Source organism: Elephas maximus, chromosome X, assembly GCF_024166365.1.
Source record: "Elephas maximus indicus isolate mEleMax1 chromosome X, mEleMax1 primary haplotype, whole genome shotgun sequence".
NCBI classification, from domain to species: Eukaryota; Metazoa; Chordata; class Mammalia; order Proboscidea; family Elephantidae; genus Elephas; species Elephas maximus.
The window spans coordinates 5,613,332-5,627,205 of record NC_064846.1 but is presented as its reverse complement, the minus strand read 5'-3'; the positions used below and the strand labels follow the sequence as shown (position 1 = coordinate 5,627,205).

General features: G+C 51.5%; 2 protein-coding genes across 3 annotated transcripts in view; one reads left to right on the top strand and one right to left on the bottom strand.

Moving 5' to 3' along the window:
- The window catches only part of MTMR1 (myotubularin related protein 1), a 57,086-nt gene extending 48,492 nt beyond the window's left edge, over positions 1 to 8,594 (top strand). For both annotated transcript variants that reach the window (XM_049873411.1, XM_049873410.1), the window contains 3 exons: positions 1,082 to 1,195; positions 2,503 to 2,679; positions 6,452 to 8,594. In XM_049873411.1, coding sequence (XP_049729368.1) covers positions 1,082 to 1,195; positions 2,503 to 2,679; positions 6,452 to 6,616 — 456 coding nt within the window. In that variant the 3' untranslated portion in view covers positions 6,617 to 8,594. The remainder of the gene's footprint in view (positions 1 to 1,081; positions 1,196 to 2,502; positions 2,680 to 6,451) is intronic.
- Positions 8,595 to 9,429: 835 nt separating this feature from the next.
- The window catches only part of CD99L2 (CD99 molecule like 2), a 104,353-nt gene continuing 99,908 nt past the window's right edge, over positions 9,430 to 13,874 (bottom strand). Inside the window, exons 10-11 of the mRNA XM_049873414.1 lie at positions 13,447 to 13,512; positions 9,430 to 11,862 (exon numbers count right to left, since the gene is read on the bottom strand). Of these exons, the coding sequence (XP_049729371.1) occupies positions 11,834 to 11,862; positions 13,447 to 13,512 (95 nt within the window). The 3' untranslated portion in view covers positions 9,430 to 11,833. The remainder of the gene's footprint in view (positions 11,863 to 13,446; positions 13,513 to 13,874) is intronic.

Sequence of the window (13,874 nt, the reverse complement as noted above, 5' to 3'; positions counted from 1 at the left end):
TGACCCCCTCCGTTATTTAGCTCCGTTCAGTTCTCTTCACTTGCAAATACAAGCAGAAAATTAGAAACAACCAATGTCACACCAGATGTTACCTTTCTTCTGCATAAGGTCCTGCCAGTCGTCTTGCCCTCCAGCTGTGCAGACCGCGGTCCCCTGCTGAGTCAGCAGGTGTTACACATGGGCCTGCAACTGACTGCTAGCAAATGGGATTCACCCAGCCAGTCCGGGAGGATCCGCATCCTGCCGCAGGCCATAGCTGCTCCTGCCCAGGGTCGCTGAGGCAGATGGACGGCCGAGACTCATGGCTGCATAGAAATTTGTCATCAGCTGGTGCTCAGTTCCCAAACCAAACCCACTGCCATGGAATCGATTCCAACTCATAGCATCCCTAGAGGACAGAGTAGAATTGCCTCAAAGGGTTTCCAAGGCTGTAAACTTTACAGAAGCAGACTGCCACAGCTTTCTCCTATGAAGCGGCTGGTGGGTTTGAACCATCAACCTTAACGTTAGCAGCCAAGTGCTTAACCACTGTGCCACCAGGACTCCTACCCCAATCATAGAGCCCTGAAAAACCAAGGGGCCCTGCAGGGGCCCCTCTTCCCTGAGCTAGTCGGCAGATGGCTGCAGTTCAGAGCTGCCCATAAGGCCTGTACATTTAAACCTGACTTTTGGGCCTTATCCTCACTGCAGGAGATAGTGCCGGGGGAACGGACCTGGAACCAGAGGGAGAGAAGTGGCCAAAAGGAGTAGTTTTCCCCAAGCATTTGGTGTTGCCCGGCTGAGGGCAGCTGCAGAAGAGTGAGTCGGGAGCGAGAGCCAGGGTCCGGGCCCACCCCTTCCTAGTCAGCAGCAGCTCCAGGCTGTGCTGCCGCAGTCCCGTGGAAGGGAACCAGCCAGAAGGGTGTCGAAGCCATGCAGTGATTCCAGGCCTCCCAGGTGTTCTGCTGTGCAGATGAGTTTGAGGATCGGCTGTCTAGACCAGGGCTCTCTGAGGGCGGCTCTGGGCCAGCAGCCTCAGCATTCCCTGGGAACCTGTCCTTGGCGGTTTCATGACTAAACCGTTTTTTTCTCTCCATTGAAGTTTCCTTCAGCGTTCGAGTTTAATGAACTATTCTTGATCACAATCTTGGATCACCTTTATAGCTGTCTCTTTGGGACTTTTTTGTGCAATTGTGAACAACAGCGATTCAAAGAGGTGAGCGTATTGTATCTCTGTCTGTTGCTCTCCCTTTTTCTCAGGTGCCTTTCCCACTAAGTGCCATTGTAGAAAGAAGACTGACCTCGGAGGGCCTGGGTTCTAGGCTTGGTGCTGTCTGAATGGAGGGATGGGCTCAGTGCTCTCTCGGGGTTTTACCAGCCCCAAGTGTGTCTAACCTTAGAGGCTCTCTGGAACAAGCCCTTAACTTTATGGGCAGTGGGGGTGGCCACTGGGACCCAGCCCTGTTTGTTGAAAAGACTGTTCTTTGTGGAAAGAATGGGCTTGGCGCTACTGTTGAAAATCAGTAGACCGTAAATGTAAGCATTTATTTCTGGACTCTCAATTCTGTTCCATTAATCTCTATGTCTATCCTTATGCCAATACCACATCGTTTGGATTACTTTACTTTTGCTTTGCTTTATAGTTAAGTTCTGAAATCAGGAAGTGTGAGTCCTCCAACTTTGTTCTTTTTCGTGATTGTTTTATTTATTCCGAGTCCTTGGAATTATTACTGGTTTTTGCTCTTATAAATACAATATATGTGTATATGTATATACGTATATAAAATGAAAAGGTCATAATTGAATGTCCGGTGTTTAGATAGCTTGTGAGGACACAAGCTGACTTGTGAACAGATTGGTAGGAAATATCTCCTGGCCTCACCATTTTCTCATTTTGACTTTGCCATTGTGCTTGGTCCATGTTCAATGTGTATCCGTCCCACCAGACCTGTGGGTTTGGGTGTTTTCTTTCAGATGAGCAATTCAAACAGATAGTGTTTCTAAACAGTGTGTTGTAAGATTGTGTGTTGCTGGGATGTGACTTAGTGATATATATACCTCTCTCTATAAAGCTTCCTCAGCCTACAACCCTGTCACGTTTTTCCCTAGCTGGCCACGATATTCCAGTGAAGAATTTTATCTTAACTGTAAATTCTACCCACACTCCTAATATTAAGGGTCACAAAAGCAATCTCCAACCAGGGCTCAGAAATTCATTTGTTATTATTGGGCCTAGATCCTGTTACCCCATCGTCCTGTGATTGTTGGAAAGTTCTGGCTCTGCCTTCCACTGACATACTGGCCTGATGTCACCTTTTTCCAGGACAGGAGCTGGTGTGTTTTCATGCTGTCTCCAGCATAAGGCCATGTATGGCATGGGGTAAGGGTACTCAGTAAATGCTTCGGAATTTTCCAGCGTATGAATGCACTTCATCATTCAGGTCCTTTTCTGTATTTAATGCTAATTCTTGACAATATGAAGGAAAATTGAATTTTTGAATGTATTCCATTTTTATTTTTCAGGATATATATACGAAGACTATATCTTTATGGTCTTATATCAATAGCCAGCTAGATGAATTTTCTAATCCCTTCTTTGTGAACTATGAAAACCACGTATTATATCCTGTTGCTAGTCTGAGTCATTTGGAATTATGGACAAACTATTACGTACGATGGAATCCACGAATGAGACCTCAGGTATCTTTTTTTTTTCCCCCTTCTTTTCTAAAGAGCCTATCTTTCCAAATAAAGAGGGCATTGTAAAAGTGTGTGTATGGGAGGTATCGGCAGATACTGCTGCAGGCCCTCTGCCCTCACCTTGGAGGGTTCAGCTCTTTACATTCATGTTCTAGAAGGTTCCTCCCACACATCAGCCCAGATGCTGCTTGCTGGGTGAGAGTTAAAACTCTTACCACTTCTGTCTCCTGCTGCTGAAGGCACAGAGATAACGTATCCTGGGTTACTGCATTTGATTCTGTCCTTCAAACGACTTTACGTGGTGGTGTTGTGGGAGAAGACATGATACCAGGTATCACACCTGAAGCTGCATGGCGATCTGGTAGCACAACACGAGGGTGTGTGCCCAGTCAGGACTGGGTGCCCTCTTGAAGAAGGGAAAATGCCCCGGCCCCTGCCACCATACTTTTTCCTTGTAACATTTTCTCAGATTGAAAGAAATTAAAGACCAGCTATGGCTTCCCCATGCCTCCTCACCCAAGTCCTGAATGTTCCAACATGACATTCAACAGGCCTTGATGACAACAGGTGATCATGGCACCGTGTTACCTTTCTTTGTAATTTATTTACATTCCTCTCTCCCTTTAGACTTTGTGCTGCATGGTGGTAAGCCCCTGGCTCAACCACTTGTCACTAGACTGAATTCTCCCCAAAACACAAAATAAGTATGAGGGAGAATGTTCTTTTGAAACGGCAGGTGTGCCCTGAAGCCTGCAGGGAGCCAGAGTGGTGGCAGTGCCATTAGCATTCTCTCACAAAGCTGGTACCCTTGCAGCGGGGCCCAGATTCCAGAGCTGCTCTCCTTCTGGCTCTCAGGGCTTCATTTAGAATGCTAAGCACAGAGACCCCTGTGCTTACCCAAAGCCAGCATTCCCCTGCCACTACCTTCCTCCTCACTGCTGTTTATTTCTGTCCCATTTCGACTCTTTGCCGAGTTCTTTATTGGGTGGCTTCGATTTCACCTGTTTTAGCAACAGGGAAAAGGGACTATAAAAGAGAGTGTCTGAAATCAACTACTTTATTTAGATCATGTAGAGGGAGTTCCAGAATGAGTTTCTTTGGTGACTCAGCAGGACCAGGTGGTCCACAGAAATTCTTTAGCATTAGCAGGACGCCCAACAGAGCCACTACTAGAACTGAAGTGCCTTTGGTTAAAACGAGGCTTTTCGGTGACTGCAAGAGTCTATTTTCCCCCTCTACTCAGCAAGTTGTAGGGTTGAAGAAATGCTGACCAGTGGAGAAGTAAAATTGTCCAGACGAGGAGCGCCCCCTTGAGCCAAGAGCACCTTCCCATCGCAACAGCTCCCTCTGTTGGTGGGCCGGCCCTGCGCACATGTCGCCCTGCACTTGTCCTCACCAAACCCTGGCAGGCAAGGACCAGTTCTTTCTAAATAGTGCAAAATACATGACAGATCTACATCCACTCTTCACTTATCAGTATGGTTAGTTTCCAAAGACCAGGTCATTATGCGAAAATAGGCATTATGTGAAAATGGGGGGTAACCACATCAGCCTGCACAATGGAGGACGACTACAACATTATACAACAGTAAGATCGCATCATTACGTAACTGCCAAGCCACTGAGGGTCATGGCCAAGTTGACGCGTAGCCTTAACCATCACAGTGTTACTCTTGTCTCACGCCTTGGCGTTCATTACTGCCAGACATACGTCGTTAATGTGCAAAGTAGTCAGTAGATTTTTTACTATTGTCGTAAATGCAAAATGTCAGATACCGAGATAGTAAGTGAGGAGTTAGGTGTAGTGTTGAATGCAGTCAGATCCTTAACACGGGAGCAGATCAGCTTTGGATGATAATTACGATCAGGCTAATGATAGCTACTACAACTTGACAACCTAGTGTATGCCAGTTACTGGGCTGGGCGCTTTACACATGTGACTTTATTCAACGACCACTATGACCCTAGGATACCGAGGGGGAAGGAAAGGACCAGAAAAGCCATAACTGGCCCATGATCTTGCCACCTGGTTTGCAGTCATGGGAAGGGTGTCCCTGGCAGCGATGTGCTGCCTGATGGGGCCGAGTTCCAGAGACCCACCATAAAATGAGTCCACATAAAGCACCAGGCACCATGCTTGGAGGGTGGTGGGTGGGTATTCTCCCCTATGCTGTCCTGCACAGGAGGGAGGACTGAGAAAAAGTCTCAGCCACAGCCTTTTATGCTAAATGCCAGCAGCCTGGATGGGTGGGTCCAGGTGCTAGACACACAGGCATTCTGGGGGCAGGCTGGTCATGGAGGGCCTGGTGCGGCATCTTCAGGAGTTTGGGCTGTATCCTGGTGGCAGTGGGGATCATCACAGGGTTTGGAAGCAAGGGGAAGGCTATATGACAGGGCCATGTGTATGTTCTAGAACTCTTGCTCTGGTGGGCAGCGACGACGGTGGCAGGGAGATGAGCAGGAAGGCTGGTATGGGTGGCCAGTGACAGAGCACAGTGAGCCAGTGGGGCAGGGAAGGGAAGGAGAGGATGAGAAGGGAGGCATTATAGACTGAAATGTGTCCCCCGAAGTTGTACGTCAACTTGGCTAGGCTGATTCCCCCTGTTGAGTGGTCGTCCACCATTTTGTGAATCTGACGTGATTCTATTGTTGTAAATCCTAACCTCTATGATGTTAGTGAGGCAGGATTAGAGACAGTTAGGTTAAGGAGGCAGGACTCAATCTACAGGATTAGGTTATTTCGTGAGTCAATCTCTTTTGAGATATAAAAAAGAAGCAAGCAGAGAGACGGGGGACCTCCTACCACCAAGAATGAAGAACCAGGAGTGGAGCACGTCCTTTAGACCTGGGGTCCCTGTGCTGAGAAGCTCCGAGACCAGGGGAAAATTGATGACAAGGACCTTCCCCCAGAGCTGACAGAGAAAGCCTTCTCCTAGAGCTGGCGACCTGAATTTGGACTTGTAGCCCACTGGACTGTGAGAAAATAAATTCCTCTTTGTTAAAGGCATCTCTTGTATTTCTGTTATAGCAGCACTAGATAACTAAAACAGGAGGAAAGGCCAGGCTCATGCCTGTTCGATAACCCACCCCTGTCTGAAAGCCTCGCAGAGACTTTGGATCTACAAGGAGTCTTGGTTTTGGAATAATCATAATGTTAATCCTCTCAGGGTCCAGATGTTGAAGTGTTTCCTTAAAAAACAACGTCTCAACAAGTTAAAAAGAGAGTTACTGTATGACGCAGCAATTCCACTCTTAGGTACCTACCCAAAAGAACTGAAGGCACACCCGTGTTCACTGCAGCATTGTTCACGAGAGCCAAAAGGTGGAAACAAGCCGTGTCCGTCACCAGGTGATGGATAAACAACAGGGCCCACCCATACAGTGGCACACTACTCGGCCATAAAGAGAAAGGAAGTCCTGACGCATGCTAAGACATGGAGGAACCTTGAAAGCAAGCTGCTGAGTGAAAGAGGTCAAACCCAAAAGGACAAATGACGTGGATAGGCAAGTGTATGGAGATCAAAGTTTAGGAGTGGTTTCCAGGGCGGCATTGGGTGGGGCAGAGCAGAATGGTACAGGGTTTTTTTTTTTTTTTTTTTTTTTGGGTAGGGGGAGATGAAAATGGTGTGGACTTAGCGGTGATAGTTGCACAACTCAGAATATACTAAAAACCACGGAACCAAACACGTCAGAATGGTTCATGCGAATATCTCAGGAGAGCAGTGCAGTAGGAGGGGCTTGGTAAACCAGCTGTGTCTCTGTTCTCCCCCAGATGCCAATTCACCAGAATCTCAAGGAGCTGCTGGCCATCAGGACGGAGCTGCAGAAGAAGGTGGAGGAGCTGCAGCGGGAGGTGGCCACGCGCTCCATCTCGTCCTCTTCTGAGCGCGGCTCCTCACCTTCCCACTCGGCCACCCCGGTGCACACTTCTGTCTGACGGACGAGCGCCGGGGGGCAGGCGCTTCCTGCAGGTCCCCAGGTCTCAGGACCTTCCGTGGGTAAGGAAAGGGCTTGGCGGTCCTTTGGCGGCTGCCGTTCCCACTGCAGCTTCTGATCTTGTCTTTTAGGATTAGGCCCAGCGGCCTCGTGTCTGGATGGCCTTTCCAGCCATCGGCCGGCCATTCGTGAGGCTCGGCGACAGCTCCAGCTGAGCCCCCTTTTTGCCAGCGCGTTTTGTCTCCTGAACAGCCTGTTCTCTCTCGCCAGCAGTTTCACAGGGGCCCCAGCTGTCGGGTCGGCCCCAGGAGCCACGTTCTACCAGTTCAGGCAGCTTTGGGGCAACTAGTGTGAATTAGTGCGATACTTAGGGTTAAGGGAGTTGTACATGAATTATTTCACGGCTCAGTACTTCATTCAAAACAGACCCCGATCACTTTCCACGTTGGCCGGCCATGTGGCATCTTTGTTCTTTGCTACACCTTGAAAACTGTTCTGAAATATTTGGTGGGGGGGAGACATTGCCATCTCTTCCAGTCCCTTCACGCGAGGGGTCCTCCTGTACCAGTACTGTTGTGTACATAGAAGGTATTTTTAACCAAGAGAAACATGCCTTTATTTTCCTATGTCCTTTTTTTATGTTTAGAATAGTCACCCAAGAAACCTCATGCTAACTTTCGCGTGGTACGTGTGAAACCAGGTTTGCAGATGGCCATTTAAAGGGAACCAGTGTGCCCTTGCCTCACTCTGGTACTTGCCCCCTAGGGCAGCCCAGGTGGGAATGAGGCATGCTCCGCCCTTCCCTGGTGAGGGGTAAACCGAGGACTCGGCCTGTCCCCCGCAGCCGCAGGCCTCCCCATGGATTCCTTCCAGGAGCCATGCCCGTGGACTGGCGCTGGGGCTGCCCTGGCCTCCTCCCAGCTTTCCAGTTGTCTGGGGCAAAGCAAGCTGCAGCCGCCCTCGCCTGTGACAAGATCCCCTAGCTCCATGTATTCGCGCCACTGCATGCCACTGTCGTAAAGCAACCCCTGTGCCGGGGCTTCTGTTGCCAAAGGCTTCACTGCACCTGCTGGGGTTGCAACTTTGGGTGGTGACCTTCGTGTGGTGATGGTGAGCTCTGGCCTCTGCAGAACCCTGCAGCCAGCGGGCCACGCCCTCCTCCCCCAGCCTAGGGGCACACCCCAGTCCGGCGCACTGGCACGGGCCTGGTTGTTTCCAATGACTGGATGCCACACAGAGTCCTTCCGATTGACCTTATTTCTGAGCGTTCTTAAAAAGTTGTTTTTACGGTCAAATGTTTGGAGCCTTCTAATTCTTCGAATGATCCTTACCTTTATCCACGGTAATTTGACCATCTAAAATCAATGCTCAATTTTTATCATCTAGGTGATTTGTTTCTAAACTGTAGTTTAATTGAAATGAGCTTTCGATTCACGCTCCCAGTGTAAACTGAGTGATTGTATCCGTTGATACACTGATTTTCTTCAATGGGTATTCCGGGAATAACATTCAACCCCCCAGCTGCCCCAGGGCTGTCAGGTACTGTTGAGCGAACCTGAGAACGCAGAGTGGGCTTACCCGGACAGTTCAGCCGGCCGTGGGTGCGGGGCTGGCCACCCGGCACTGGGGCCAGGTCCCTGCCTGCTGGCTTGGTCCCAGCTGGGCCCTGGCAGGTTTCTGAGCAGCGCCTGCCCCACTCCCCATGCGCTCGGCCCCAAGCAGGAGCCCTAGAAACCCCCATGGATTCCCAAGAAGCACAACAGGTCCTTTTTCTTTTTATGTTCCTAGAACAGACCTGAGTTTCTAAAACAACTTGAAGTACGGTTTTGTTACCTAGGCGACTCTTTTTTTCTGTTTTATTTAAGTGTACTAGAACGTAAAACCTGTGCAGTTCAGGGTTTTAAAAACTGGTACAGTGTTGTATTTGCCCTGTCTGATGCACTGTTTTAATCTATAATTAAAATTACGTTTACTCCGTGGTCTTGTTTTTTGCTGTCTCTCCTTTTTAGGAGTTTTGGTAGATTTTTCCTTTGAGGAAAATTAAAAATAATAAAATACAGGGATTGAATATTTCCTGTGCCAGGAACAGTTCATATATGTAAAGTGCCTTTGCATCATTTAATTCTTACTAAGTCTTCAATGTGATTGACCACAAATTTTGAGTGTCTGGGCCAAGACGGGGGGGGGGTGGTTCAGGGTTCGGAGACTTGGTGATGTTTTACTACAGGCAAGCCTGGTTTGGCCCAGATATGCCCTCTGACCTCAACATGAAGCCTCCCGTCACCGCGCAGGGCCCGCTGCACTCTGGGCCCGCTGCAATGTCCGGCTGTCCTCCCAGTTCACAAGCCAAGCCTGGACGCCCTGACACTAAGCTGCTCATCGAGGGGATGAAGGCAAGAACACAAGCTTTGGCTGAGGAGGAAGGGAATCAGGTGGGCTCCAAACCAAAGGCTATTATTTCTGGGAAAGCCAGCATCACTGAACACTGTCAGAATACAGTGGCCTGTCAGGTTCAATTTTGTTTAATGCAAACAACACTGGACAGCTTACAATTCACACTTAAACACAAGCACATGAAAAAATGTACAGGGAATTCATCAGTCTCCCTTTCTTCCTCCGAGAATTGGTATGAACCCCCAACCCGAGCGGCAGAGGCATTCAGGCGCCTCCTCTGTGGCTCCCCCGCCAAGAGGGGACCCCACCTCATTGAGCTCGGGCTCAGACTCGTTACCCTAAATACTCAGCCTTTCTTCTTTTTGCTTTTCCCTACCAAGTTAAGCTGACGTGGACTGGACCTGTTCAATTGGCCCTTCCAAGTTCACTCATTTTCTCTCCCCTATCCCATAGGGCAGGCCCAAGCTGGCCCATCCTACTTGCAGATGGACACAGTAACCGTAAGAAACCCCTATGCTCTGCAGGCAGCAGCGCCCCCGCGAGCGTAAAACGCTGGTGCTGGTGTTCCTGCTGGAAGGAGAAGCCCTCTAGGATGAGCGCTCTGGGAAAAGAGGCTGAAGTGATCTTCAGGGCATCCAGTTACCAGGAGCTACCGTCTGCATGTCTAGGTGCCGGGCCACGGGCTTTCCACAGAAGGACCGAGGTTAGCTAAGAGCAAACCAGAGCTCTTTTAACTAAGGTCAGTGTCGTTCCTGAGGAAGGGTTCACATCAAGCGGGGGTGAGAGCATTGATTTTCAGTCACAGCTGTAGGGTTTGCATTGGAAAGCCAAAGTGGACGAGCTCAGGCAGCCTGGCCCTGGAAGGGTGCCCAGCCTCAGGGCTGACAGTAGAGAAGGCCCTGCCCGTAGGAGGCCAACCCAAAGCTCTAGTGTAGCGCCATGCCTGGCCAAGGGACACGTGGTCCCATCACCCCTCGTCCTGGTCACTGCTGTGACTGTGACTTCTTGGGAACCTCGGTGAGTGGCCATCCTAACAATGCTGAGCCCTGGGCCCTCCCCACTCCTGTCCCTCAGGGCACGAGCCCCCACACCCTGATGTCACCCTATCTATGTGGCAACAGGACAAGTCTTCCAGACCCACCTCCAGCCCAGCTCCTCAAGTGGGCCTCCAGGGGTGGGGTCATCAGCCCTTGGCGTCTTTGGTGTTGGGAAGGGATAGATGTGAAAACGTGACAAAGTTAACAACTATCAGGCCAAGGAGGGTGGGAGGCCCTGGAAACAGGTACATCTTGCAAGCAGTGCCCTCACCTGCTAATTAACCTTGAGACTGGGGCGCTCCGAGAGGCCACAGTTCTGGGGTGTTTGCTCAGTGCAGGTCTGTCTGGGATTAACGGCAAGCAAGGGGAGGGGTGTTTCGGAGCCCCGCACATCCGTACGGAGTTGATCCTAAAGGCAGCCTGAAGACGCAGTGCTCCATCTTACTACTGACCACAACCAGTATGTTCTCCAGACCGTGGACGTGAAGGAGCCACGCAGGCGAGGGGATGCTCGAGGCGGTCCACAGTCCAAGGAGGCAAGCAGATTTGTGGAAATAGGACTCTTAACTTCCCACTGACTAATCACCAGTAGTCGGGGGCTCAAGACTCAGCTCAGCAGAGCTCGGACAACCTTGACCCTGGATCCACACGGAGCATTCCAAGAAGCCAGCTCTGCTCTGGCCCAATCCAGACCACTTCGGTGTGGGTAAGTGCCAGGCCTTAGGTTCCAGGACAGGCAGGATGACGACAGAGTTCCCCCGCCATGGGTGTCACGAAACCGAGCAAACATCTCTTCCCTCCCCACACCCCCCCCAAAAATTTTTAAGCAAACCCCAAGCATGCTGCTGGCTTTGATGCTCATTCTTGACATCTGTAGCTTTGGGAACCAAAATAAGAACATACATAGAGTGGAGGGTCAGCGTCTCCCCCACCCCGCCCACTCAGCATAACACTCATATCCAGTGCACAAATGAGTCCTGGAAACTTGAATCATGGCAGCCTTCAGCCCCACACCCAGTCCCTGTGGAATCAGATGGAATGAGGCCTGAAAGCCCTAAACGCTGATGGTAGGACTGTGATGAGATGCACGTCTGCACTTAAATAACTGGAAGTCTCCACTCGCGCCAGCCCTCTGCAAGCCCAGCCCTTCAAACCTGTCATCCAAAAAAGAGGGCCAAAATAAAAGCGCCCCTCTGGCTGGTGTGTGTGTGCATGTGTGTGCATGTGTGTGCATGTGTGTGCCTGTGTGCATGGGTATGCATGTATGTATGTGCGTGTACGTGTGTGTGTGGTGCTACTTGGTGCTGACTGGGTTGCTCCCTGCAGGAGCTCCAAGGATACCCCTAAACACTGCACATACCAGGTATTAGCTAGGGGCTTACCCCATTTACAGCTTTTGAAGTTGCTGCCCCAGGCAGGCCCACCACGAAGAGCCAAGCCAGCACGTCCATGGATCACACTACCCTGGGTTCAAGTCTTGTCCCCTAAGCATAAGTAGCTTTCTTCATCCTCGTCCTTGGCGGGCAGGCTGGTGCTGGCTCTGCCCGAGCAGGGCTTGGCTTGCAGTACCACACCTCTGCAGAGTGCCTGGCAGGTGCGCGGCCCACCCTGCACTGAGGGCCTGAAACCAAACTGGCAAATACCAAGAGCTTATCCAGAGAACTGAGAGCAACGAGCAGCAATGACGTCAACAAAGCAGCACAGCAGCTGTGGATCCAAATGAGAGAGGGGCTGGGGCTCAAGCGGGTGCCTCAGATCCGGGGCTGCTCAGGCGGCGGCGGCTCTGCCTACTGGGTTTGCAGTGATGAGTATCTCACTAGGAAAAACCAAATGCCCATTAGGAGGGATTCGTTCCTTTCTAGCACAGGACGGGAAGGCCGGAAACGAGCCGCTGCTGGGGATAGAAGCTTGGTCTCCCCCCTACCCCCAGTTCTGCCCTTCCCCGCTGCCCCCAGCCCCAGGAAGGATGACCCTGGCCCTGGGAGCAGAGCTCTGGGTGGCTCAAGAAGAGAGTTCTTGGGAGAGAAGGAGGGGAGCTGGACAGGCCCTGTAAACAGCTCGCCTCAGTCTGCTCCTCTAAATGGGGGTGCTCCTTACAAGGCTGAGGAGAGGGGCTGTAAATAAAGACAATTCCTCAGGCACTCAGCACAGCCCATAGACGGTGCTCGCTCGATGCTGGCTAGCAGGTTTCAAAGTGTATTACTCTCAGGAATCCTGGCGTGGAGGAAAACAGCCCATTTTAATCCACATGCTGCCCCACGGCCAGATCACTCACCCCACGATGCACCACATGGAGCCCACGGACTTCTGGCCTCTCAGGTCCCGGATACCCTTCCCACGCCCTCGGCTCCAGCAAAGTGCTCGCACTGCCTGTCTGGGCCCGGCCATGGCCTGTACTCCCCGCCCGCCTTGGCTGATGCATTGCCTCCTTGGCCCGGGCAGACCACCCACTGCTATAGCACCATGGGCACTTGGTCAGCAACACAGTCTCCTTAGCAGCACAGGCCACCTTAACCCAAAAAAAAAAAAAAAATTTTTTTTTTTTGGGCCACCTTAGATGGCATCAAATGACGGCCGGCTCATGAACCCAGAAAGTTCTGATAACCACACAGGTGAGAGGAAGGGAGGCCAGGAGAGACAGAGAGGCCAGGAGAGAGAGCGGAGGCAAGGAGAGAGAAAGCCAGGCAAGCAGAGAGAGGAGGCAAGGAGAGGGAGAAGGAGGAAAGCAGAGAGAGAGAGAGAAAAGGAGAGAGGGAGGGAGGAAAGGAAAGGAAAGAGAGAGGAGGTAAGGAGAGAGGAGACAAGGAGGAGAGAGGGAGCATGGAGAGAGAGAGGAAAGGAGAGTGCGGGAGGTAAGGAGAGCGATAGGAGGTGAGGAGAGAGGAGGCAAAGAGAGAGGGAGGAGGCAAAGACAGAGAGGAGGCAAGGAGAGAGAAGAGGCAAGGAGAGAAAAGGAGAAAGAGAGGGAGGAAATGGGGGCACAAGGACAAAGAGGGAGGCAAGGAGAAGGGAGGGAGAGAGGGTCATGGGCAGTTACAGGAAGGCCTGTGTTCCGTCTTGTCTGTGGCAATTTTCCTGTCAGAGTTGGGGGTCTGTGTCAGAAGACCCCCCAGGGCTCTGTCAGGATTCGCCAGTAGGTGTCCGTTGGGGCTGACAGGGAGCAGAGGGTCCTAGCGCCCGGCTCACATGAACCAGGAGCAGAGGCTGTGCCCCAACAGTGCACAGAAGTCATCGACATGGTGCTGGATAGCCTCTGGCTGTGAGGCAGTGTTCCTGATGCCATCAAGGCACCAGGCCCCGCCAGGCCCACATCAGCTGGGAATTCTGGAAACAGATACCTCTGTGCTCCCCAGCCCAGCTCGGAGACTTCAGCAATGGACAGTGACCAAGAAGTCCTCACCTTGGGGCTCCTCGCACACCACGGCTTCCAGGTTCTCCCCCTTCACGTAGTCTGCATTGAGGCCCTCTGCAAAGGCAAAGGGCAGCGTGAGTGACAGACAGAGGAGACAGACATGGGGTCCCAGTCCTGACCAAGAAAAGCCCGGCACCTGGGGCCTCTGAACACCCTCATCTGGTCGGAGACTGTGCTGTCTGGGAATTCTTCCATCATTCTCAGAAGCACAACAATGCACACCAAAGTCCTTGCCACCCCATTCCCCGAGGGCACCTGCCACCTCAGGCAACACGGTGGCTCCGCTCTGCAGGGGTGGGTCAATGGTGGGGCTCAGAACTGACCCAGGAGCCCAGGGACAGAAAGGGAACCAAGCACAACACAAGTGACTGATGGATGCGGGGATGGGGGCTGTGGAGATGCCAGCAAAGTCACCT